The 26,369-nt window shown below is 43.5% G+C and overlaps 1 protein-coding gene across 4 annotated transcripts in view; it reads right to left on the bottom strand.

The window, feature by feature from the left end:
• RPN2 (ribophorin II) overlaps positions 1–23,820 on the bottom strand; it is a 30,951-nt gene extending 7,131 nt beyond the window's left edge. For 2 of the 4 annotated variants that reach the window (XM_077335449.1, XM_077335450.1), the window contains exons 1-14: positions 23,533–23,820; positions 21,492–21,685; positions 19,341–19,436; positions 18,088–18,263; positions 15,664–15,739; positions 15,016–15,150; positions 11,336–11,512; positions 8,508–8,626; positions 7,866–7,971; positions 5,057–5,148; positions 3,674–3,788; positions 2,324–2,518; positions 1,203–1,289; positions 523–618 (exon numbers count right to left, since the gene is read on the bottom strand). In XM_077335449.1, coding sequence (XP_077191564.1) covers positions 523–618; positions 1,203–1,289; positions 2,324–2,518; positions 3,674–3,788; positions 5,057–5,148; positions 7,866–7,971; positions 8,508–8,626; positions 11,336–11,512; positions 15,016–15,150; positions 15,664–15,739; positions 18,088–18,263; positions 19,341–19,436; positions 21,492–21,685; positions 23,533–23,791 — 1,923 coding nt within the window. In that variant the 5' untranslated portion in view covers positions 23,792–23,820. Of the gene's footprint in view, positions 1–522; positions 619–1,202; positions 1,290–2,323; positions 2,519–3,673; positions 3,789–5,056; positions 5,149–7,865; positions 7,972–8,507; positions 8,627–11,335; positions 11,513–15,015; positions 15,151–15,663; positions 15,740–18,087; positions 18,264–19,340; positions 19,437–21,491; positions 21,686–22,904; positions 22,960–23,455 lie in introns of those variants that run through there. The other 2 variants (XM_077335452.1, XM_077335451.1) reach the window with 2 other exon arrangements.
• Between the last annotated feature and the right edge of the window lie 2,549 nt (positions 23,821–26,369).

The following is a 26,369-nucleotide window of genomic DNA, read 5'->3' as shown; positions in this document are numbered from 1 at the left end:
TCACATGAACCTTTGTCATTAAGATGATCTTTGGATCAGAGTGTTACTACAACACAGGCTGCAAAATAACTACCTAAACTTAAAAACCCTGGGGACTCCCACAGGAAGGGGAAGTGGGCACGTGTGTGCACAGGGTGGAGGGAGAAACTTAAACGCATGGGTGGGTAGATTACAAAATTTATGGCACCCTGGCAATTAGGCCACATTGCCAAATACAGAAACAGTCTCTTTGAAATCTGGCTGTAGAAGTCTGTGTTTCTGATGATTCAGTCTTTAAAAGCGGTGAAATTACAAGCATCAGTGAGTAAAGCTGCTATGTTTCATTGGTAGTCTAAGCTGCTATGTTTTATTGTTTCAAATAAGGATGGTCTGGCATTCTACAGATTTTTTCATCATTTGTGATCCATCTCAAATCCCTGAATAGGGGAAAAGGCAGGCTATCAAACCAATGAATGAGTAAATAAGACCTGTCCCTGTTCGCGAACTACAGTTTGGCAACTTCTTTGGACCTGAAAAACTTACCAGAATAAAGAGCAAAAGCAGTGGGGAGAGTATCAGGGCTGTGAATGTGTTCGAGACCACAGTGGGTGGTCTCTTCTCGGGCTCCCTGAACAGATGCTATAAAAGAAGAATTTCAGGGGAGAAAGTATCAGAAAGGTTCCTGATATCAAACTGGAAAAATCTGGGTTATTGTATCCACCCATAACTTTAATCACAGCTACAGACCTCTCATTCTGCATTTCAGAACCCATAATATAAACATTTAACAGCATCTAGTATTTAACCCAACTGTTCTCTCTCCCCACCCCCCAAAGTAGCTTTCTTTCATGCATCCCAGGGAATTACCAGACATCCTCCTATTCAATGCGAATCTGAGAAGCTGTCCAGAAGGGAGAGGGCATGGAAGACACTTCTAGATCCTAGCAATTTTCTTTTGTCTCTACATGTCAGAATGAGAAAGCAGATGCTTAAAGCAAACAGGAGGCGCCCCAGTTGCTCAGATGTGAGTTTGGCTGAGGCATCTGCACATCCTGAGGGGAGGGGAAAAATACAGTACCAGTGTAATGACTAAGTGGCCCCAGTTTACTAACAGGAAGGCTTCTCTGGCGGCTGATGCCTTCTAAAATAGCTGCCACAAACCCAGTAAAAACCAGCACCCCCTAAGAAAAATACAGCCAACTTTTCATCAGCTGGGCTGTTACCTGTATCTCTGGCTTTGGTACAAAAAGGCTCTTCGACTGGACTGCAGACGGAGCATCTTCCTCTGGGAATTTTATGACAACATCAGCCTGGAATGAATATCAGGGATCAATGGGATTTGTTGCATGTAGGTTATTTATGTCTGATTGATAAAAAAGATTCCTGGCTAGAGATTGAATGGGATCACAGCAATCCTAACTCCTTTGAGAATCATTCTTCCAAGTCCTACGCCAACTGAATAACTCTTTACTATTAATGGGAAGGAGGAGAGATTATTTGTTCAGTAAACTTAATTCAAATGCAGAGGTTGTTAGGCAAAAAACCCAGTCTAAATCACACAATTCAAATTCTGATGGTTTAGAGGCAATGCTTCCATTATGATCAACTGATCAGGGAACTAATAATATGATTAGAGGAGCCATTCCAAGCAACGCAATCTTACTCCCCAAGCTGGGAAGTCATGTGATGCATCTACAAACCAAACGAAAGGTAGCAAGAAAACTGCATAAAGCTATATCATTAATCATCCAGTATATGCTGAATATTGCCCCCTCAATCAATGGAATAGGATTCATTGTGTTGTATTTTATCATCATAAAGGTTCATGTTGGCCCATGTTCCAACACAGGAAGAAACTGCCCCTTGTTATTGGGGGCCCTCTGAACTGGGTGGAAAGGTGACATAGAACTGTTCCAAATTAATAAACAAATATTCTAAAATGCTTCAGCATTCCCAGTGTCTTTCATCCATCGCAACAGGATGAAACAAGAAGCTCTTGTCTCATTTAACTGCTGAACCTAAGGCTTCCAAGGCCACTCTCCAACCTTCCCCTCAGCTTGTCCCTTATGCAGAGAAACACTATCAGTTCCTGATGTTTGCTGATGATGTGATTTCAGATGCAGTCCAATGCACTTCTGGTTGCTATGGGAATGGCTCCAGCAACCTCAGTAGGTACCTGGGATATGATGCATCATAGAGGTGTTTTTAAACGGAATTTCATCTTATTCAGTTCTGGGTCAGACTAGCGCCTTGAAGTCACACCTGATGCCCAATACAGTAACCATAATCTCCCTATACATCACAGATTTCGAAGGGCTGGCACGATGCAGCTGGAGTAACATACCACATTCCAGAGGATTGGGTTTTCCAGAGTTGCATCGCCAATGATCAAATAAAGAGCATAGGTCCCAGAGGCTGAATCAAACTCAGTCTTCCTCTCAGAAGTATCCAGCTCAAACTTGTAGATGTTTTTGCTGTCTGGTTCTGCAACAAACACCACTTCTTGCCCAGTCTTCTGATTATGGAGCCGCACAAATGTCTAAATGGAAACACAGTTAAACAAATCTTTGCCCATCTCCCATAAGAACAACGAGAGACTTTGCAGCTGGTGTAAAACACAGGGTGGAATATTGTAAGTTGCCCTGAGGACTCTTTCAGAAAGGAAAGACAGGATTTACATCTCCTAAGTAAATGCATTGCTTAAAGGCAAAATGACAGATGTGTATTCCGGAAGATCCATCTCATCCAAAATGACTGGGCTTCCTCCCCCCCACCAACTGTTTCCCCCTCTTTTTCTTCTGCAGCCCATTTAAACCAGTTTTTTCTATCTTGGGTCTACTGAGCAAAAATCTCTATGAGATATTTACTGGGGGAATTGTTAATGCTTCTAATTGTTTTTTTTCCACCGTATCTTCTTTTTGTACTGTGATTATTGGATCTATATTTGTTTTATGTCTGGGGTTTTAATGGGGGTTTAATGGGGATTTTATTCAGACTGTTGTAACCCGCCACGAGCCATCTGGGAGTGGCGGGTAATAAATTGAAATAGTTATAGTAATAAAAATATTGGAACCCAAACATTATGGGATTTCTGAAGAATCCCAGTTCCGGATATTTTGCCAGTATTGGAATCTGGTATTTCTGGGGGGTCCATTAGACTTGTACCCTCCAAAATGGAGGGCTGCTGCTTTGGAATTCAATTGTTCTAATACATTTCAACACTGAAATATTATTGGTTTTTTAAAGAAAGTTAACTGCTTTGAGTGCCATCGGGGGTGGGAGGAACCAAATGAGCCAACCAGCCAAAATGTTTTAACTATTTAAGGCAGCAGTGGTTGGGAAGAGACATCCCTCTGAGGCCCTCCAGAAATGATGCCAGAAAAAGTATTCAGAAAACCGTGTATGAGAAATATTCCTATGTAAGCAGCTGTATGTTTTGCCCAAACGATGTAATACACAATAAAACTTTGATATAGCACATGACAAAAGCACAATAAATTGCATTCTCTGACTCCATATTCTTGGGTGGGGGAAGTAAGACATTTATCTGTAATTTTCCTGCCACCATCCAATTTAGAACAAATCCATCAGATGGTTTTTAAAACCTCAGAAATCTTTTCTCTAAAGGCACTCTGCCAAAGATGTCTTCTGGTTGATAACCACAGAGACAAGATAATTACATGATCAGGCTAACCTGGTGAGGGATGAGTTCTGCTCCAGTGTTCACATCTACTAGCTGGAAAGACAGAGCAAAATTCTGATGGCTGTCAGCAGTGAAGGAGCCTTTGGCTTTGGCTGGGTAGGTTACTCTAAAGGAAGAATGAAACACAGAACTGCTGTTTACAAGCTGGACTCTGCAAGAGAAATTAATGCTGATTGCATGACAACAGATCAAGCAACATATTTACAGTACAATCCTATGGAGCATTATTCCAGTCTCAGCCTATTGAAATCAATGGGCTTAGACTAGCAGTAACACTGCACAGGGCTGCACTGCTCAGATTCCAAGAACCGGTTGATGGGACTGTTTTCTTTCCACCATAAAGGAGGCCAACAAATCATAGCTGGAAAACATGGACTTGCACATGGCTCCCCCACTGTTATATATCCACAGCCCTGGAGGTGATCCAGAAGCCCAATACACACCGGATCTCTTCAGACCAGCTGCTGTAGGGATGTGATTCCAAATGACAGATAATAACTAGCTTATGTTGGGAAGAAGGAAGTTACATGAAACTAGACTAAGTGGAAAATGCATTTAACAGGCTGACTATTTCGATCTGAGCAAAACAGACATTAGATAATGGTTTAAAAAAAACAACCCTAAATTTGCACAGCCTTAATTCACTGATCAACAAGTAGATTAGCCAGTGGGACAATCTTAAACTCAGAACAGGTGAGAAAGGAATGAAAGAAAGATATAATAAGTGAGCAGGGGCATGAGGTGGAGGGGAGAAGTAAAGAGTGGTAGTTGGCGGCACAATGAAGAAAGGGGAATAGCCAGTAGAATTCAAATGGGTAGGACAGGATCTAGCTGGGATGCTGGAAGATCGGAACAAGAGGAAAAGAGGGGCAGTGCTGACTAATCAGGAAGGACCTTCAGTCACAAAGGTATTTCTCTCCTTCTCCTCCTCCTCCTCCTCCTCTCTCTATGCACAAAAGTTACCCAAGTGGAGAAGGCCGTGCTGTTTCTTCTACCTTTGGGCATCCTGCATGAACAGGACAGCCTCCCTCCTAATATTCAACAAGAAGACCTGACCCTTCCACTTTGCACACTAGAAAAGGGAGGAGAAGGAAGATAGGCAGTCTGGGTAGGCAGGTAAGCGAGCTGAAAGCTACACCTCTGCACCAGCATGGATACTCCTTGCTAGACTATATGGCTAGGCTCACTTATCACAAAAAAATATTGCACGGTTGATTCCTCTTAACATTTTAAGTCTCTACCAAGTGTTTTAAGTAAGTGTACATATCAAATACTGTGAACATGTGTCAACTTCCTCCCCACCCTTGTAAAGCCAATCAACTGAGAGTCACAGGACTGCCGTTTAGCATTGGGTTGTGTCTGCCAATATTTTACCTGGTAGTTTTCGGTGCAATACTCTGATCTTTGTCCACAGTGAAAAGATCAACATTGGCAATGCCAACTTCTGTTGAGACCTTGACTTTCAACTGCAGTAAAACACAAGAGGTTATCAACAGATGAGTTCCACAGATGGTCCAGTGCTGAGTGCCGGCATTCCACCTCAATGACAAAATGAGTCACAAAGGTGCTTTCTGCTTGCCGTTTTTAGCAGACTCTCTTGACACATTCCTTTATAGTATCATGGGACCTGAAAACATGATCATTTTCTTATATGTATCCCCAAAACAATGACAGGATTATGCGAAAATCTGACTAGAACAAAAATAACCTAAATAAATGCCAAATCTCAAAATCTGTTGACATGATATAATCATGCAAAGATACGATAAACAGGATTGTCAAACTAATCATGCTAGCACATTTTATTTGTACAAAACGCAGTTTAAAAGCTTGGATTCAATCTTTGGAAGTTTTTAAGCAGGGGTTAGATAGCCATCTAACAGAAATGCTGATTCTGTGACCTGAGGCTGATTGTGAATGGGTGGGCCAAAGGGATTGTGTCTGAGCTTGGCTCTTATGGTTTTTTCTTGGTGTTGATTGCCACTTTGGGGTCAGGAGGAGAATTTCCCCCAGGCCAGACTGGCCAGGGATTCTGGTGGTTGTGCGTGGTTTTTTTTTTGGGGGGGGGGGGTAATCATCTATACATGAAATTGGGAGTCACTGTGGGTGGGCAAGTAGTTGTGAATTTCCTGCATTCTAAAAGCGGTTGGACTAGATGACCCAGGAAGACCTTCCAACTCTATTATTCTATGATTCTATCCTAACTTAAAGTGCTGATATACCCTTTTCCCTCTTCTATATTAGTGACTGGAATCAGGTACTCTTTCATTTTTACGCAAAATTAATTTGCTCAAAGCAAAATGAAGCATGAAATCCAGAATTTGCAGTTTCAAGATACAGTCAAAATCACACAGCCTTCCTTCACACCAGTAGTCCATCTGGCATACTACAATCCTCTACTAATAAATCAAGTCTTCTGACAACAAGTTGGAGAAACTTTATTTTCTCAAAAGACTGCAACAGGCCAAAAGTCAAGCCATGCACTTACTTGGAAAATAAAGCAAAACCATGAATACAGTAGACAGATGTTCAAAATGTTAAAATCCTACAACTGGAGGTCCCAACGAAGGAGAACAAAATACCTAGTTTGATTCCAACCTGGACTGACAGAGATGGAACCAGGGGCAGCTCCAAGGAGCCTTCTCTTTCTGAGCTAGCCAACTGCTTTTTCTTCAGGGTGAACATGTGTATCACATCCTGGAGTATGCACACTCTCTTGTTTTCTCTCCCCCCCCCCCCCCGTCCACCCCTTTAATGTCAGGAAATGCAGCCTGTCTGAACAGCTCTAACCTCCAGTTGAAAACTTGGAAACATTAAGTGCAATTAATGGTAATGGCAGGCTCTAAAAAGCATCTCTCCCGATTGCTTTTCCCAGTACCAACCTGGCTTATTAACAGGTCCTGTTCACGCCAGACCATCAGCATTAACGCACCCCCCCCCCAGGCTGCACCTACTGCAGGAGGGTATGCACATCATCATCAGCCTCTTTATGATGTTCTACGGAAATTATCACTCCAATTACCACACTGGCTTTGATATGCGGGCAAAGGCCAGCGCATGTAAACAAGCGCTGCTTCCCAGCTTCTCAAAACCGAGGGAGCAGTAAGACTTAAATGCTAATTTTATTATTGCAAAGTCAATCAGGGGCAAAAAAAAAATTGAGCACCCACAGGAAACAGCAATTAAAAAACAAAGCCCGCCACCACGACAAGTGAATCCAGCTGCCATTGCTGTGAGTTCTGGAATCACTCTGAAAAAGCGAAAAGGGGAAAAAACAAAGTCTGCAGGGAAAAGAAAGCAGCCACTTCTGCTCGGTGCATCAACATGCAAACATTGTAAAAGGAAAACACTGCCCTTCCTTTCTTTTGCTCTGTGTACCGTATATTAAAATCTGAACACAAAGGGATGCTTCTTAATTAAACATTTTAATAGGGCTGTGGTTTGCCATAAGTTTTGTTCTAACTTCCTTAATGAGTTGTTTACTAACAATGGCAATATACAACAACACTCTTGAATTGTACAACTCCAACTGCTAAATGTTTGTGCAATGGCACAGTCGAGGCTTTACAGAATACAAAGGCAACAATCAGATGTAAGCCGCTAGGGTAAGGACCAAATAAGATTGAGAAGGAGGCGGGATCTCATGATCTGGGCAGAGGTAAGGTAATGCTGAGGTACAGGGAGGAGATCTGCTGGGAATAGGGCACAACACAGAGAGTGTAAGCCTTTTTAGAAGAGAACTGGGCAAGCTATTTGACTTAAAGTTTCTGCCTAGGTTACCAGACAGTCTCCCTGCTCGGCTGTCTCAAAATAAGTTCTGTGGCCAAAGGCAGGAACTACAATACCAAGATCTTTCTTCAAGCTCCACTAACTCTGTATCAGAATATGCTGAGTTATGTCAGCAATATCACAACCGCTAACTGTTCCCTAGAAATAATTTCCTGAAATGGATAACTCTTTTGAAAGCAAGCAGATATCCAGACTCAAAGACTTCTGAGAATAAGCCCTATATGGCCATAGTACACCCTGATGGGTATAGCAGAAGCACTCAGTTTTGCAAAAAACAACAATGAAGAAGCAAGAAAACCCCACCAAAGACTCAATGTAAATAATCCTGTTTTCAGCTCGCATGATTTAAATAACTACTTCGCAAACTGAAAGTGGAATCAGAGCATATACCCACCTCAACTTTGTTGGCAATAAATCTAGTATCCCCGTCAACACTGACTGCAAAATCATAGTAGCCACTGGCAGGCTTGACACTCATGAAGTTCAGCTCGAAGACATCTCTGTTAATGACAAATAAGAATGACAATGATTCAAGGACATTAGAAGCTGGGTCAGTAGGGCAGCAAAAAGTGGCCAGATAGCATTTCAAGAGAAAAACTACATGGATACAAATGCCACTGCCAAGGAATATTCTAAAAAAAGGCAGAGTCACCAACTATTACAGTATGAATTTGATCATGTTGTGTGTATTCCTCGTGCCCCAACTTTCTTTCTAAAGAATCCTAAATTCTAGATCCAGAGTGATCTACAAAGGCATAGCTTGTGTGACATCATTTACCATTTCAAAGCATCACAGTTTTAAAGAGGCAATATTGGGGAAGGGGACTGGTAAAGGCACATCTGTACACAATATTAAGAACCCTGATGATTTATTTAAAATGTTTCTGTCCTAATTTATCTCCTCAGACACAAGGTGTTGAAATTTGGCTAGACTGAGACAACCTAATAAAATAATAAGATTCCCCACCCCCAGTGAGGTTCCTCATCCGTACATTGCAAGACAAAGTATCAAAATACGACAAAAACTTATTCTTACCTGGACAGGGCAAAGGCAGTTTGATGAAGGACTGTGCTTTTAGTAGCAGTAGATTTTGCATGATCTAAGTTCACGCTTGCCTGAGTCAGTGGCTGCGACATGACATTGGTCACCTGGAGCTATGGAACAAGAAAGGCCAGCAAGATTATTTCCCTGTCCAGCATATGAAGGCTATCAGGCTGAAAGAAAGCTCCTGCAAGAGGCAGGAGCCTGATGGCAACAATTCCACCTTCTGTTCCTTGCCACTGTTCTCTGTATCTGCCAAAGATAAACCTCTTCTGTTTTTTACAATGCTTTTAACCATGGTTATTTAAATTTGCAGCCTACCCTATCAGGTAAACTCAGGGTGACCTGCATTTTAACACACTCACACACACACAGACTCTCCCCTCTCCCTCCATAATTTCCCTTAAGAGAAAAGGCTTTTAATAAATACACTAGTTTGAACCCTCAACTCTCAATGGGACACTTTTTCCTCTGATCCTTCCAAATGAGAGACTTCCCACCAACACCTTGCATTTCTCATTCTATCATCATACCCTTCCTAATTTTCCCCAGAAAACTGACATCACATGCCCTGGTTGTTCATCTACATTTCTCAGCTCAGGCAATTGCCTCCCATCAACACAGCGGCATCCCAAATGGTCACCAGAAACACAGCCCCTGGTAACTTCTAGGGGGATGGGAAGACTTTGCAGTGGTGAGCTACTGACAGGGGCCCTCCATGCAAGTCCCACTGCCACCGCAGCAATAACAGAACACTCCTAGATGTATGGCTAACAGCCACTTCAGAGAACTGTAGTTCCTGGCAACTAATTAATTGCACTTTATACCACATAAGCTACAAGTCTTTTTTTGACCTGCAACCTGCCAAGCTACAAGAAGTCACGGTTATGACCTCAGAGGTATCAAGGCCAGGACCCCATGCAGCATTCCCAGAGATGAGGACAGGAAACACAAGCTGGGTACCAAGAAGCATACTGTTGTAAGAAATGAGCTATAAGAAAAAGCCTCTGAGTAATCCTCCACATCAGCAAGTGATCTTGTCTCACCTTCCTGTCCCTTCTGCCTGTGCAACAGAAGCATGACGCATAGTGCCCTGGTTACCTATGCGTGAGCAACTAGCAGCGGTTTGTCCCCTGAAAGGCAACCAAACTCAAGGCTTTGTGAGTTCTGGCAGCAGGTTCCCACCCAAGAGTCCCAACCCATGGGTTTATTGGTTTATTTTATTCATGTGTTGCCATTTATCACCGAGACTTAAAATGAACTACATAATGCAAGTCAGCACAAGCAAGAGAATGAGGCGGCATCTAAAAAACAATGTAATAGGACTAGGTGGACTGTTGAGCAGGAAGGGATGGTTAGTTTACCGCCAGGGTATATATTTTATTCTGGCTTTGCTGAATTTATTGTGGGGTTATCATGTTACCCGTCATGAGCTGGCTGTGCCGGGAGTGGCGGGCTATTAATTAACTACAATAATAAATATGACTGCAGGAATCTTAAACAAGGCACAAGTATTCAAGCAGGACCTCTGAATGGCTGCTAATGACTGGACATTTTATATACATACATATATATATAATTTTTTATATAGAAAGAACACTGCTGGTGTTAAGAGCTCTTCTTTTGTAACCCACTTTGTACTACACAAAGGAGTCTCAAAGTGGCTTACAATCACTTACCCTTCCTCTCCTCACAACAAGCACCCTGTGAGGTAAGTGAGGGCTGAGAGAACTCTGAGAGAACTGTGACTGGTCCAAGGTCATCCAGCAGGCTACCTGTGGATGCATGGGAAATCAAACCCGGCTCTCCAAGTTAGAGGCCGCTGCTCTTAACCACTACACCAAGCTGGCTCTAGCAGTACAGGTATTACACCACACGTGCCAACTAGCAGCAGAAATATCATACTTTCAAGGTGACTGTTGTAGGGAGAGGAGGGGAGTAAGTCGCTTTGAGACTCCTTAGGGCAGTGGTCCCCAACCTTTTTATCACCGGGAACCACTCAATGCCTTTTACTGAGGCCCAGGGGGGGGGGGGGGGATAGTTTATTCCTATACTCTCAACCACTGCCCTAACGCTCTCTGATCACTATGGTCATGTTTAAACATCCCTTCAAAATAAGATACAGACACGCCACAACAATGAACATAAGGAACATTTTATTTTCATGGAAATTTTAACTCATGACAATGACAAATCAATGGGAACCCTGAGCTTGTTTCTCTGCAACGAGATAGTCCCATCTGGGAGTGATGGGAGTCAATGACACCCTAAGTGTGTTGTAAAGGGCTGGGGGGGATGAAGTAAAGGGCCGGGGGGGGGGGGGGGAGAAGGCGTCCTTTGGGGTCCACCTCCAATTAGTCGAAGGACCGCATGTGGTCCGCGGCCCACAGGTTGGGGATCGCTACCTTAGGGTGCTGAAAAGGGGGTCATCTACTTCTACTTCACAAATGAGCTCCCACCAATATACTATGTAGCAAAATTCTAGTCCATCCCAGTAAATAGGCCTCAGTCCCAATCAATGTTGGCAGTCTCTGGTTTGTGAACTGCATTCAATATTATTATACCTATGCAGAAGTTTAATTAGGAGTCAAATAAATTAAACAGATCTTGCATGGAACAGGATCAGGGAACCCCAGGTTCAAATCCCCAGTGTCATGGAAGCTGATTGGGTATGGGGGCCAGTCACACTCTCTCTCATCCTATTCTACTTCACAGGGTTGTTGTGAGGATAAGATCAGGGAGGGGAAACAGGTGTAAGCTATTTTGAGTTCCTCTCAGGGAAGTAGCCTATATATATAATAAAAATGTATCTGTCAACTCACCCTAAGAATGGGCTGATGGTGAGACACAGCTGCAGGCCCATCAGGGACCACAATGACTGGCAAGTGGTAATGATTCTGCGAAAGTGATGCTGCTGCACAAGCCACACTGAAGGCTTCAGAAAGGATCTCAAAGTTCTTCTTGCTGAAAACTGCATTAACCAGCTGGATGATCTGATCCTGAAAAGGGTATAAAACAAAGCAAGTCAGCTGAGAGAAAATGGCAAGTTTCTGCTCCAAGTGGCTCCAGTGCATGCAAGAATGGCAAGGGATATGATTTCCAAGGAGTTCAGAAAGGAGAGGGGAAGTTAGCAAGGAAGAAAGAGTTTGGCAGACTACGCTATTTCTCTGCGTTTCGGGGATCCCCCCCCCCCAATCAGCTGGCTAACCAATACAGTGGAGATAGTTCATGCTATTCCGCAAGTACCCAAGGGGTGGAGCTTGGGGAGTGGGAATTTCCATTCCTTCCTTCTTAGGGTCAGACAGAACGAAGAAGCCAGATGGTGTAGAGCAGAACTAAAGATGAACTGAACTGTTGTTGCTTTCTCTCCATATGATCCTTTCCCTAATGCAGAGGTTTTACTTAGAAGTTAAGCACACATGTGCCTGTGCTGCATTAGTCTGCCACGCTTCATTTACTCTGCTAAGAAATCATATATTTGTTGGAAACATGTTGGGAAATTTGGAAGACAGCTTCTTAATAAATTGTTCTCACACACATTGCTTGGGCTTCATCATTCTTTAGGCCAGTCTCTAACCACCAGCTATTTTATTAGGAACAAACGCTGAAGCTCAAAAAACTCTTTGAGCAATAAAGGAACCAAGAAGGTCCTTTGCGACATGTTCAGGTTCTGCCAAAAGAAGCCAGTTGAGTGTATAGCTGTTCATACTCCCCAAACTGTCTCAAAATCTTCCTCGGTCCTATGCTACTTTGCCCCCTTCCAGTGACAGCAGAGGAAAACTCAGAACGTTGTGACATGAATACATGGAAGAAGAGCTAGTTGTCTGCCAATTCTGGAGACAGTTGGCTGTTTAGAGTAACATCTCAACAAAACAAAATCAGAGTCCAGCAGCACAGTGATCCCCAATCTTTTTATCACCGGGGACCGGTCAACGCTTGACAATTTTACTGAGGCCCGGGGGGGGGGGTAGTCTTTTGCCGAGGGACGTCGCCGCCTGAGCTCCTGCTCCACTTGCTTTCCCGCTGGCGCCCCTGATTTCCTGCTGCCCACTGGGGGGTGCTGCCAGCAGCAGCTGCGCAGTGCCATGCCAAGGGGGAGCCCCAGCCATGGCAGCTGCTGGAGAGCACCAAAGGTGAGCCGGCAGCAGAATGGCAGGGCAGCAGCCAGGGAGGAGGACGAGGAGGAGCCACGGACCGGCACCGGTCTCCGGACCGGAGGTTGGGGACCACTGCACCTTTAAGGCCAACACTGGATTCTGATTTTGTTTTGTTGTGCTGCTTCAGACCAACACAGCCAACCACTTGAATCTAGAGTAACATCTAGTTTGGCCATAATATCTCAGAGTTACTTTTAACAGTTATGTGGCTCAAAAGGCATTGTCTCATTCAGTTAAAAATAGGTGGTGGGGAAATCGCAGTTCCTGACAACTTAATTTATAGCCAACTCCGGATAATTATCTTTAATTGGCCTAATTCAGATGTCGCCGTTCTGTGTGTGTGGATCCTTTTTATAATGCATCCTCTGATGTCTGGGAGTCTGTAATGCATCACATTAAGTTGACTGGAATGACTGAGTCAAACGCGGTGATATGAAAAATGTTTCAGCATCGTTTGTTTTGCAGCAATACTCCTATACGCGGTCAGAGCGAACTCCACTGTCAGGTCTTACCACCCTTTCAGTCCATCATCATTTCCTCTAACAATGAGACAGGCTAGGCATTCATTATGTTATCAATCTAGAGGAATACAGTCTGGGTGGTTAGGAGATTAACCCCTTGGCAACACGTACACTCACCTACACATAAAAGGACCCTGCATACAACCTTCTCTGGACAAGCTCTATAAATAATGTCAATTGTTCATCGTGCTGTCAAGGGACCACAGTTCAGCCATGGCTTGTTATCTGAAACTTGTTTTAGCCTTTCCTTTAAATTCTGTTAAGTCTCTATCCTCATTCTAGGTCTCACTACAATACCCAAGCCTAACAACCCAACAACCCAAACAATGCACACTGGATCATTAACAACTTAGATGGTTCACAAAAATGATGGCTGCTTTAGACTAGACATTAAGGATTTTCTGACTTTCCTTCTTTATGCCCCATATAACTGATTTGGTCACCTAAAATTAAGCTCAAATGTGATTTAAAAAGCACACAGAGGCTTAAAAACATATAAAAAGGTAAAGGTATCCCCCTGTGCAAGCACCGGGTCATGTCTGACCCAAATTCCCCATCCCTTGTAAACCATTCCAGATTGTTCAGAGCCCCTTTTTCATCTGCTTTAAAAAAAAAAACAACCCTTTAAGGTATTTCGGGGACACGGAGGGACCATGAAAACAAATCGTTATCGTCATTTTATACATAGAGTTGTCACCAGTTTTAGGCACCAGGTTAAGCACAACCAAGTTGTGTGGCAGGTATAGTGCTTGCACAGCATGCATTCTGCTGGGGATCTATGGAATCTCATGTTCTGTCCTTCTTCCCCCGTCTATGAGCTTTGTGAATAAGTAGCAATTTGAAAGTGTGTGTTGCCAGTCCCAATACAAACCTTTAACCATCATACTGCACAAGCTCTGTTATATGAACTGAATTAATTTAGCATATGTAGAGGTCAATACTGTCTCCCTTTACTGGTAAGCTCTGTCTGTGCACCCCAAGATCCTCTAGCTTGGTGAGTTTTGAGGGATTCCATCTTTTGACCTTAAACCAGTTTCACTGTCACAGTATGTTTCATCTCAGGCATTTGTAAGAGATAGCAGCCTGGTTGCCAGGAGAATTCTGGAACATATTAATCCTGGTTATTCTGTATGAAGAGTTTAGACTCACTGTCTTTTATTGTTATTATTTGACTTCGTTTGATATTTTGTACCCTTGTTCCCTTGTTAGGAATTTAAGCTACTTCCTGTTTAAGCATCTGTCTCCCTTTTCTTACATTCAATGGGAGATTTATTTATACTACTATAGGACAGAGCTCTGCACACTCCCAATACTTATGTTTAACTGTACACCGTACATGTGCAGGGAATGCTGTCACACATGGGGACTGATATGACAAAGAATATGTGCACAGATGTGTATCCAACCCATTTCGTCATTATAATTCTTTATATTCATTTGCTACTGCAAGCTACTATGGATATTCTTTTTTGGGTTGCATTGACATTTTGGTATTTTAACAGTGGTTATCAACCTGGGGGTCACAACCTCTGGGGGGTCAATTGACCCTTTCCCCAGGGGTCACCACGGCCTTGGCAACCCAAAGGGGGTCGTGGCATTAGGAAAGTTGAAAACCACTGTATTATAAAGCTAAGACCATAAAGCTAAGACCATAACTAGCATAGAAGTTATATAATGCCAATTCTGACAGATTTATGGAATCTGTCCAGCCCTTATTATCTAAATTCTTCTCTGCACCTGCATATAGAAGTATTAATGTATTTTTCCTTCCAAAACCAGTATACCACTGTCTATCAGAAAACAGGAACAATGCCAAATGCATACCTCCTTCATTGCTGGCTCTGTCCCTACATGGTCAGACAGTCTGTAAGTAGCAGCTAGAAACAGAGCAGTTGTCTCAAGTCCTTCTTCAAACTGCAGATACACCCCTCCCAGGTCATCCAAGCGGGCAACAAGATCCTGGAAGCAATTGAAGATGTAAACCTAGTTACAAGACCCTTGTGGTAGCAGAATGACCATGTCCATCTAACCAGCATGGAATTATGCATTTTTTCTCTATTATCACACACACACACCAAGCTCAAGAGTGGTGTGCATGATTCCCCCTCCATTTTGTCCTCATAGCATCCCTGTGAGGTAGGTTAGCCTGAGAGAGGCTGACTAGCAGAAGGTCACCCAGGGAGCATCATGGCAGAACTTGGATCTCCTAAGTACTGGTCATTGGTCCAATTGCACTAGTCCTCAAGTTAGAGAATGCTACCCTCTAAGATATATAGCTGTATTTGTTTTAACAAGCAGATTTAACATCTTTTTATTCCACCAAAGGAAGGTTATGATGGCACATGGTATTTAATACTGCAGTTTTTAGAATCTTAATAGTTTTATACTGACATTTTGCTGTTAGTCACCTAACTCATGCTGGGGCTGTTTGAGCTGAAGGGCACGATATAAAAGAAATAACTGAATAAATACCTCTATCTCCTCCACGATGCCACTCAAGTCTGCCTGCTGGGATAAGTATGATGCAGTCTGCAAAGCCTGAATTGTTCTGGAACAAGAGAAATGAGTTTGTGGGGAAAGGATGAGCAAACATGCCACATGAATTCATTTAAAACTACAACATGAAACCAAAGGCTCCAAAGTGTTCTCATCTGTAGACATGAAGAATGCAAAAGGCCTCAGAAAAGCTGCTGAAAGAAACAGAGGCTGCACAACTAAAGTTACATATTGTGGCAGATCCTGATTCTATCCTTCCACTCCATCAAGCAAATTCTGAAGCCTTTCTCCATCATAACCAACTCTTCTGATGGTAGAAAGCCCCTTGGAAGATGGCTGATCCAATCCACTATGAGGGTGAAAAGATTTTGCGTGCTGGAATAAAACCAGAAGGGCTGTGACTCACTAGCCGATCATCTGCTTTACGTGCAGAAGTTCCCAGGTCTGATCTCCTAGCATTTCTGGGACAAACAAGACATTTATTCAAAACACAAGTCTGCTAATGGCTGCTAAATACAAGAACTAAGGTGGACCACCCTTTTGGGAGGCAGTATTTTCTGGAATGCCAGTTATTGATTGACAGTAATTGGGAATGTTTTGGCCTTTGAAGTGGACTTTAAAGGACAACTGGCAGGCCACTGTGGGATGCTTGTTGCTGTGCTACATGCAGACAGTCTGGCCTGATCTACAGGGACAGTAGTTCTCAACCTTGGGGCCGTGACTCCATTTGGGGTAGCTTGGCGTCTTCCGTGGAGTCGCCCTGTTGCTGGACGCAGCAGTGGCACCCAGTTGGTGGCGGTGGCTGGTGGAGCCAGACCTCCCTGCGTCCCATTGTCTCTTTTCCTCCCCAGATGGACACCCTCCCTTCCCTTCGCTCCTCTCCCATCTGTGCTCATCCAGAGCTCATTGCTGCTGCCACTGGTGCAAGTGGTGCGCTGGAGCAATTGTTGTGCACATGTGCACGCTGCCACCAAAGTTGGGGACACGGCCCCAAGAAGGTTGAGAACTGTTACACTGGGACTTTTCATGTTCTTAAAACCCAGTGCATTGAGGCTTCAAAAGTGCTGAACCTAAAGCCACACTTACTCCAACACCAAAAAGGTAAGATTCAAAGAACTAGAAGACCCCAGTCAATCATGTAGGCTCCAGAAATTATTGCAAACCATGTTTAGTTAGCAGGCACATGGTCCAGATGTCTTTACTAAAGCCACAAGCCATACAGAAACAGAACAAACCATGCTAATTAACTAACTAAAATGATATATCTAAATATATCACTCAACCTAGTAAATCAAACAATGAGATGGGTTAGAGTTTTTCAGAGTAAACTAGACATTATCTCAGCCGGTATGTCCAGAGTATAGTACAGAAACTTAGCTATTTGCATAGTGATTATTTTGCCAACCCTAGACAATAAAATTTTAAGAAAAAATGTTTTTATCAGCCAATACAAGTTCCAATAAATCCAGGTGTACCTTAATATTAAGTCTACTTTGAAATAAAAAAGTCAATCAAGTTAACAGTGCCGAAATAAAATCTAGGCTTGGTTACACTATTTTTGGATCTGCCTGTCATCGTTGCAGATGTTAACACATTAAATCTAGCCAGAATAACAGCATGGTAATATCCTGTAATAGTTAAAATGGATAAATAACATGCATATTCATGTGGAATCATCAGAGCTAAACTGAATATGAGAGGAGAACACACCCCATAGGCTTTATCCAGAATTTCAGGATAATCAATCTTCTATATCAGGGATGGCCAAACTGTGGCTCTCCACAGACCACAATTATCATGAGCCCCTGCTATGTACATCTGGAGAGCCACACTTTGGCTGCCCTGCTCTATATGATCATCAATCATTAAAATAATAATAGTATAAATTAATTTTCATAGCTGCCTTTCCCAGTTGGCTCAGGGTGACCACCAACAAGGCATGTACAAGTAATAGTTATCTTGATAAACTTTACATTGTTAAAATGAAAATATTAATCAAATGGTATTTTTAAACAGCCTCCATTAAAACCTTATAAAGGAGAACTCCATTTCTGCCGGGCAGTTGGTGTTTTGTGGGTGGCTTTCCTTTGCCCTATAGATTTTTAAACTGAAGTGGGAAGACCTAGTGTGGTCAACTTCTCATCTACTGTTTTTAGCTTACTCAGAGTATAAAGATCAATCAGAAAGTTGATCTGATCACTAAGGAACAGAATTCAAAATTCTAAAACTGGGTGGGGGTGGGGATTACATATTCAGAGAAAAGGTAGCATTCTAAATTAATTCATTCATGCCCTCTCAAAAGCAGAGAAAGATTTACTCATCAAATAGCAGATAAAGATTTACGGATAAATGATACTGAATTGGCACACAATTAATCACAGCATTTTCTGCAACACTTACGCCAAGACATTCTCCTCCTTGCTGAGGCGAGAGGTGAGGGCACTGAGAGCCTCTTGGGAAGCAAGAGGGAGCCCAAAGCCACTCAAAGCTCCAACAGCATGGTAAATCTGGGTAACTGAGGAATCCTCACTGATAGAGGCAAGTAGCAGCTCTCTGGTCTCATTTGAAATGGCAATCTAAGAAAGAAAAAATATGGATGGGACGTCAGGCTTAATTTTTTCACCTAATGATACAGTTTTCACGAATGCCCACCAGAAATGCCCAGCATTTCATCTAAGAAATACTATCCAATGAGGGTGACAGAACTTTGGCAAATGTTTTAAATCCAGAAACAAATTACAACTATTTGAGAAACCTGCAGAAGGAACCCAGAGGTGTACACTTCCCCCTATGGGTTGTAGGCTGGCCCCATCCCATACGGTGTTAGCTTTATTCTCTTTAAATGGCAGCCTGCAGGAGCAGCAGTGGGAATTACCAAATGTATGCAGCAAAAGAAAAAGAGCCTCTTGTGGCGCAGAGTGGTAAGGCAGCCGCCTGAAAGCTTTGCCCATGAGGTTGGGAGTTCAATCCCAGCAGCCGGCTCAAGGTTGACTCAGCCTTCCATCCTTCCGAGGTCGGTAAAATGAGTACCCAGCTTGCTGGGGGGTAAACGGTAATGACTGGGGAAGGCACTGGCAAACCACCCCGTATTGAGTCTGCCATGAAAACGCTAGAGGGCGTCACCCCAAGGGTCAGACATGACTCGGTGCTTGCACAGGGGATACCTTTACCTTTACCTTTATGCAGCAAAAGAACAGGTTTCAGCACTATATGATACCCCGAATCTTGGAAGTCAATGGCTCTGTCAAAGATCAGTCAACATCATAGACAAAACGAACATTCAGACTGGCCAGGGATTCTAATTTATTTTGGTGGGGGCAACATCTGGGCATAAAACTGGAGTCACTGTGGGTGGGCAGGTAGTTGTGAGTTTCCTGCGCTGTACATGGGTTTGGACTAGAAAGCCCCAGTCCAATGCAACAAATTGATTCACATGGAGAAAGAACTCGTTGAACAAGAATCCTATTTCTTAGACCTAATATTCAGCCTATGAAGTTCCCGGGCTCTACAACTACCAAAATAAGAAGGAAAAAGCACACTCTTAGTGCTTGCAGGATATTGGTTTTCATACTAACCAGGTGCAATGATAGCTAGAAAAAATACTTTTTCTATAAGAGTTACATTAAATTTTCCCCTTCAGGGACTGAGCTCACCTCACATCCTGTCAGTGCCTGGCTGGCCTGTGCTGCATAGAAAAGGGAATCCACATTGTTGGGGTCCACCTTGGATCTGATGAAGTTACATGCGGCCTAAGATAAATAAGCAATCATTAAAGCAAAGCAGTCACACCATCACCACCTGGCTGGTACTCTCTGAAAATGTTTAGTCCACTTTGCCACACTAACAGCAAAAACTGCTCAGATGTAATTCTGTTTAGCTTCACACATGCAGTTTTCACACCTGGTCAAGAGGACAGAATTTCATTTTGATAGGTTCCTTTAAAATTAGTCTACGTAGTGCAGGTATACTGAAGCCATTTTACACAGTGTCAGATCCTTAGTCCTCTGCTTCCTCTGATGGGCAACAGCTTTCCAGCAGCAGGCAGAGAAAGGCCTTTTCCACCATCTCCTGAGATCTTTTAACCGAAGATGAAAGTGATGAAACTGAGACTTTCCATTTGCAAAGCATGCCTTCTATCACTGAGCTTTAGCTCTTTCTTGGTGAGCCCAGTACTGCCATGTGCTTTGTTCTGTTGTGGGGACATCTTTTTCTGTGTGGTGATCTTCACCTTTATGTTGGAAGCTGGGTCAGGCACGTTAAGGTATTTTGATTTTAAAAATGATGCACTGAGAACTATAAGCAATACTTAAGTATATAAAAGGATTTACATCTATCTACTTAAAAATAATCAGCTTTGAATTCTGTATATATCCTAAGGATCTTTATTGCTACTTCTACATGTTCCATATTTTTTGAGAAACAAATTCCAATTTCAAATAATAATTTCTTAGAATTCTATAATTTGATGCACATTCATAAATACACTAAAAGCCAGGAAAATATTCCTTCATAACCGGATTGTTCCTTGGGCAGCCTTATGTTGGATGTATTTACTGAGAAGCTGTGCCACTGTGTTGAGCAGAGCATATTCCCATTCCCAGATAATAATGCATAACATGGCAACCTCACTTGTAACTGAAAGTGACAATGCAATTTACTGAGAAAGTGAATTCCAGTGGCCAGCCCTGCCACCCCATTCAGAAAAGTGTAAATGAAACCTTCCTTCATCTTAAGCAGCTCTCCTACAAACAAAACTGCTTGAGACAGAGGAAGGATCCTTAGACGGGATTAATGTTTCAAACTCTGCTGAGTGGAGTCTTAGAATATGAGCCACTGGGACCTTAGTAGTCCTTAGTCAAGTTATTCTCTTCAATATCCGTTACTCAGATTTGCAGTATGAGTATAATACTGACCTACCCTATGGAACCAAAACAGTTATAATACTGAAAACATGGTACAAAGGCTGTTATCATTCATGCACAAGCACCAATTCTACACACAGTCTAATGCTGTTCAAGAGACCTGCACTATTAGTACATGTGCACAGAAATGTCTCTTACATTTTCTACTGAGTCTGCAAGCTAAGAGGAGATGCTTTATTTTAACTACGCAGCTATTAAAGGATCAGACTTGAGCAATAAACAGAGCTTCTAGTTCCACACTTGTAGCGGTTTACTTTTGGAACAGCAGAAGCAGGGACAGTATGAGCACAGCAGCATGTCGCACCTTTCCCCAATACCCTTTGCAGTGCTTAGAAGGCAGGTAAAAGAAATCCCTTTGCACCCCCTTTCCCCGCATGCGCCTGTTCCTTCTTCAAGTCTTCCCGGGATGTCCCAGTAGCAGATATACTAAGTGGAACTGGAACAGCACCTTAAATCAGCGGTTCTCAATTGCCCTAGTGCCGCAACCCCTATAGCAGGGGCGGCGGCAACATGGGCTCCAAGACGGCTCAGAGGAAGCCAGCGCCTTGCCACCCACCGTAGCTGCGGCCTCCGCCACGACCCCCAGGAAAGGGCCAAATGACCTCTTGAGGGGCGGTGACCCCCACGTTGAGAACCACTGCCCTAAATGAATGTGTGACTGAGGAAATTTGTATAACATGCACATTCTGCTATCCTGGAATAAAGCAAGCCAACAGGCAGCAGGTTACATTTTGGCTCCATCTATTGGAAGAGCTCTCTTGCAGCATCTAAGAACAAAAAATGAGCAGCTAAATACTTTTAACAGCATAAAGCAGAAACACCATCTATTTGAAACAAAAAATGCATATAATGGATTAATTAAAATATGTGATATGTTCTCACCTGTTCATCAGTGATCTTCACCCCTAATTTGCTGAGTCCTACAATGGAGTAATAACTTCCTTCCAAATCAATGAATGGGCGCTCCAAGGAAGCTTGTAGCCTCTGAACATCATATTTTGTAAGATAATGGCTAGGGGTTAGAGCCTGTATGCTAGCTACCAATATCAAGGCCAAGACAAGAAGTGATAGAAAACCTGGAAATTAAAGAGATGGGGGGAGGGGAGAATCTTAATAAATACAATGAAAGCCTCTACACAGAGTTTATATTTCACAATTTCATAAAAAGCCTAAGTTGCACAATGCAAATATCTACTATGGGACCCATAAATCAAACCATTGGGCATAGAAAGATACCAATATAACATAATCACAGCAGGCCACTAAAGCTTTTAACCAAGTCATATCTTAAGATTTCATAATCAAGCTAACATATTCAAACTATGTTCATTTAATGTCAGCTTCTCCTACATGAAACTGGAATCATGAACCCCAGACCCATGCAAACTTACGCGGAGTCAATTTACATTAGGGGAATGGGATTACCTACGGAGAGCCCTATAGGAGGTCTCAACCAACCTACCAAATCCTTCAGCATCAAGAGAGCACTACAGACTTAACATACAAGATTCCTGTACAATTATAGTCTGCCTTTTTAGAAGAAAAAGAGTTGGTTCTTATATGCCACGTTTCTCTACCAGAAGTCTCAAAGCAGCTTACAATCCCTTCCCTTTCTTCTCCCTACAGTAGGGGTAGTCAACCTGTGGTCGTCCAGATGTTCATGGACTACAATTCCCATGAGCCCCTGCCAGTGTTTGCCACTGCGGAGTGGCGTTTGCTGGCAAGGGCTCAAGGGAAATGTAGTCCATGAACATCTGGAGGACCACATGTTGATTACCCCCGCCCTATAGCACACACCCTGTGAGGTAGGTGAGACTGAGAAAGCTCTTATATTACTGCTAAATCAAAACAGCTTTATCAGTGCTGTGGTGAGCCCAAGGTCACCCAGCTTGCTACACATGGGGAATCAAGACGGTCCTAACCACTACACCAAGCTGGAATCATGGAATTCAAGACAGCATACATGACAGCTGCTGACTGCATCATTTTATTTATTTCTATATATACACCTCATTATTCTCGCCAGTAAGCTATACCACCATTCTCCGTTCCTCCATGAGAGGTAGATTGGGCTTTAAACAAATATTTATTGCAGTCTTCTACCAAATCTATAAAGAGAAAGAAATCCTTATATATTCAAGGGCAGTCACAGTCAAAATAGTATACAAAAAACTTGATGGACAGTCAGCTGTTTGGATAATCAAAATAGGGACAAAGTTAAAACATATTGACAAAGTTTTTAAAATTCCTATCAATCCTGCTATAAGGTGCCTCATACAATCTTCCCTGACTTACAAAATGCCACAATGTTCTCGAACCTAGTTACCAAAAACATATGTTGATGGTTTGTATCAGACAAGAGCTGAGTACAAGTCGGATTTGACTTGACTGACCAGGGAAGCCTTCCAGCAATGGCCCAATAGCCTCTTTACAAATCAGACCATAAAACCCGCAATTAACAAGCGGGTGCTCGGTCGATTCTACTCCTCTCCGGGTAGCTCGGACTAACAGTGACCGGCTTCCAGGGCAAGGCGGCTCTTCCAGATCCTCGCCCGACACTCTTAACCGGCTCACGAGCCCCCACGCGGGACATAACGGGCCACGAGGCACGCGGGACAATCAGGCTCCTCAGAAACGCCCAATAAAAACGTGGCATTTATCCATATTAGACTTATACGAATAAAGCGGGGAAGGACAGTCGGCTCCCTCTGGCCGCAGCGAGGTTCCCGCCTTGGCCTCTCTGGGGAGGACACGCCACGCTCCAGCCCCGGGCCTAAAATCGCCCGTCCCACCCCCACAGCTGGGCCTCGGCGCTGCTGCTGCCGCCACCTCCGCACACGGCTTACCCGGGGCCGCCATCATTGCCCTCGCCTCACCACCACGGGAAGAAGCGACCACTTCCGCCAGGAGCTCCGGGACGTACCATTCAACAAAGGCCAACCCCGGCCCCTAATCTGAAAGTCCCATACGCAGCCGTGGCGGCGGATCAACTCTGCGCACGGAAACAGCTGGTCAAGCGCAAGGAGATGACGCGGAGGGAAAGAGGCGCTCGGGAGCCCTATTCGCTTGCCCCCTCGCCGACGAGCACAGATGGTACATTCCGGTTCGGTTACAGCTGGCGTAGGGCGGACCCCGCACGCGGATGTGGCCTCCGCGGATTGGCTGGGGGCGGAATCATTCATCCCGAAGGGGGGAAATTCAAAGAGATAGGCGGCCGGCGCGGCATGAGGTAGGGGGCGGGGTCAGAGGCTGGGCGCTGCAGGGGGCTGAGGGCGGGGTTTGCAGAGAGGAGTTTGGTTTCTCCTCTTAGAAGGGGAGGAGTCTGCGGAGTGGCTTTCAGACGGGGCTCGAATGCGTCCTTGCCCTGAACCAGGGGTAGTCAAACTGCGGCCCTCCAGATGTCCATGGACTACAATTCCCAGGAGCCCCTGCCACCGAATGCTGGCAGGGGCTCCTGGGAATTGTAGTCCATGGACATCTGGAGGGCCGCAGTTTGACTACCTCTGCCCTGGACGATCTGCCTCTGGCATGCAGGAGGAGAACCAAGTGGTGTGAATGGGCTTGAGAGGGTCAACGGTGGGCTGGATTCTCTTTTGCAAACAGCGACCCTGGCATGAAGAGTGGGAGCCAGTGTAGCCAGGTGGACGCCTAAGCCCCATTCTTTGCTGGTGCTGCTTGTTGGCTTATTATGTGCAGGGAGCTTTTAACACAGGGGGGCATTCTCGAGTGTGGTCCTCCATCCACAGCCTGAAGAGGTACAAGCCACCCTAGGATTCTTTTTGACTTCCGTATATTCCAAGTTTTATTGAAAAAACTCACCAGTGACATGTACACACAAATTTATACCCTTGCCAGACTTCATAATTCTACATTTCCCCTAAGGCCTTTTATAACAGCCTTTCTGTCCTACTCCGCTCCTCTCTGCAGCGAGCAAAACAGTACATGGGAGAGCAACTTCTTTGGGGGAAAGGGGACCCAAGGCCTTTCTGTCGGTCTCCTGGAATCAAGCGTGCAACTTCCTGCATGTTTGTTATTAGGTGTAAAAAGTCAAGGGACGACTACAAGTGTTAATATTTGGTTCTGAATGCCACATTTTGGAGATATCAACTGGTTATTCTGTATGTCAGTGTTTTTAAAAATGTTCTGGGAACCTTTAAGTGATTTGGAAGCTTACTGGAGTATTCTCAATAAGATTAAGGACATACCTGATTTATTTGTCATTTGGCTGGGGGGGGGGGATTAGACTCCTAGTGGAGTATAGGCTATAAAACTATTGGGAGAGTTTAAATATGCGAAAGAGTGAAGCCCTGACTGCTTATAAAATAATAAAATAATTTTATTTAGAAGAGAGATCGTTTTTATGGGGAGAGAAATTGAACTAACTCTTCTGCATTCAGTCTGTATGTTGGTTTTTAAGGCAAGCCGGAAGGAAGTGTATTCAAAGGAGCAGGAAGTATCCAATTGAGCTAATCAGGATGGTGAGGAAGTTCCTATCCTAAGTATGCTAAATACACATCTCTGATGCCCCCTGCAGGACATCCTTCATATTCTGTTCAATCATGCACAATGCAGAACTTGCCAACAAAAACTGCAGGTCAAACAGCACAAGACAACTAATGAATGGAATGAAAGTACTAGCTAACCTTGGGTGTGTTTTGGGGGCCTGGCTTTTAGTGGGTAAAGTTCCTTGAATTCTTGTTTGCAAACTCCCCAGCTCAGAAATTGGCATTCACACAAGTTTCCCTCTTGTCTGTTCAGGGTCTTGGTATTCTTTCTAAGCTGGTAGAATTTCCTGGAGAGTTCACATTTCTATTGTGTATGTTACTGTCCATGGTTTGGGCAGATCTTCAACCAGCAAGTCCAGCCTCATTGTGAAAGACAGTGGAAGGAATGTGGCTTCCTCATATTTGGCCTGTTGAATGAATTTGGGGCTCAAACTGGACAGTGGGTCACAATCACACTCAAAAGTGTTTTCTGACTAGAGACCATAACGTTTGTGGACCAGAGATCTGCAGGACAAATCAATGCTAGCTGGGCAAGACAACTTCTGCATTTGTGTTTGTAGAATATCAAGTTCCTTCTTGCTTTTTCATTTGTTCAGAACACAAATTCCTGAAGGGAAGTACTGAATAAAAAGCTTTTGTCCTGACATTGTTTAGTGAAGCCCTTCAGAACTGGGAGTTCAATCTGAAATTCTGAATCAAGCCACTGATTACTTTAATTCTGATGTAATTTTTTTTGGCCTTAATTTCACTGCAAGCTACAGGGGTTGTAAAAGCTGGAACATCATCTTGCATTATTCTGAACTCTCCAATTCCCTGCGGATCGTCAAATTGTTAGGCAAGATACTTTTAGCTAAACATTCATTGTTTGTACGTTGTCTCTGGTTACATTTTTGAATGAATCCCCCCCTCCAAAAGCAGAGCAATAATATTGTTCATGGCCAGCGTGACAGATTTACACATGCTTGGGCTAGAAGAAGGCCACACAGCTTGTTTGCTTTAGAGGCTGCCTTAAAGTCAGTGAATTGGAAATATTGTCACAACACCTGCTCTTAATGTCCTGGCTTTAAATAAACAATCGGTGTGTGTAATAGCAAAATTCCCTAGTTCGTTCTTGAGGTAACATTCCAAAACAACAATGTAATTTACCTTCCTAAATATGTTCCACTGAAGATTGTGGGAAGCTACTAACACATAGATTCAAGTGCATAGCCGTGATGGTCTGAAGCGGCAGAACAAATTTAGAGACCAGTGGCAC

This window comes from Paroedura picta, chromosome 4 (assembly GCF_049243985.1).
Source record: "Paroedura picta isolate Pp20150507F chromosome 4, Ppicta_v3.0, whole genome shotgun sequence".
Lineage (NCBI taxonomy): Eukaryota > Metazoa > Chordata > Lepidosauria > Squamata > Gekkonidae > Paroedura > Paroedura picta.
Note: the sequence above shows the minus strand (reverse complement) of the source record. Positions and strands in the feature narration are given on the sequence as shown.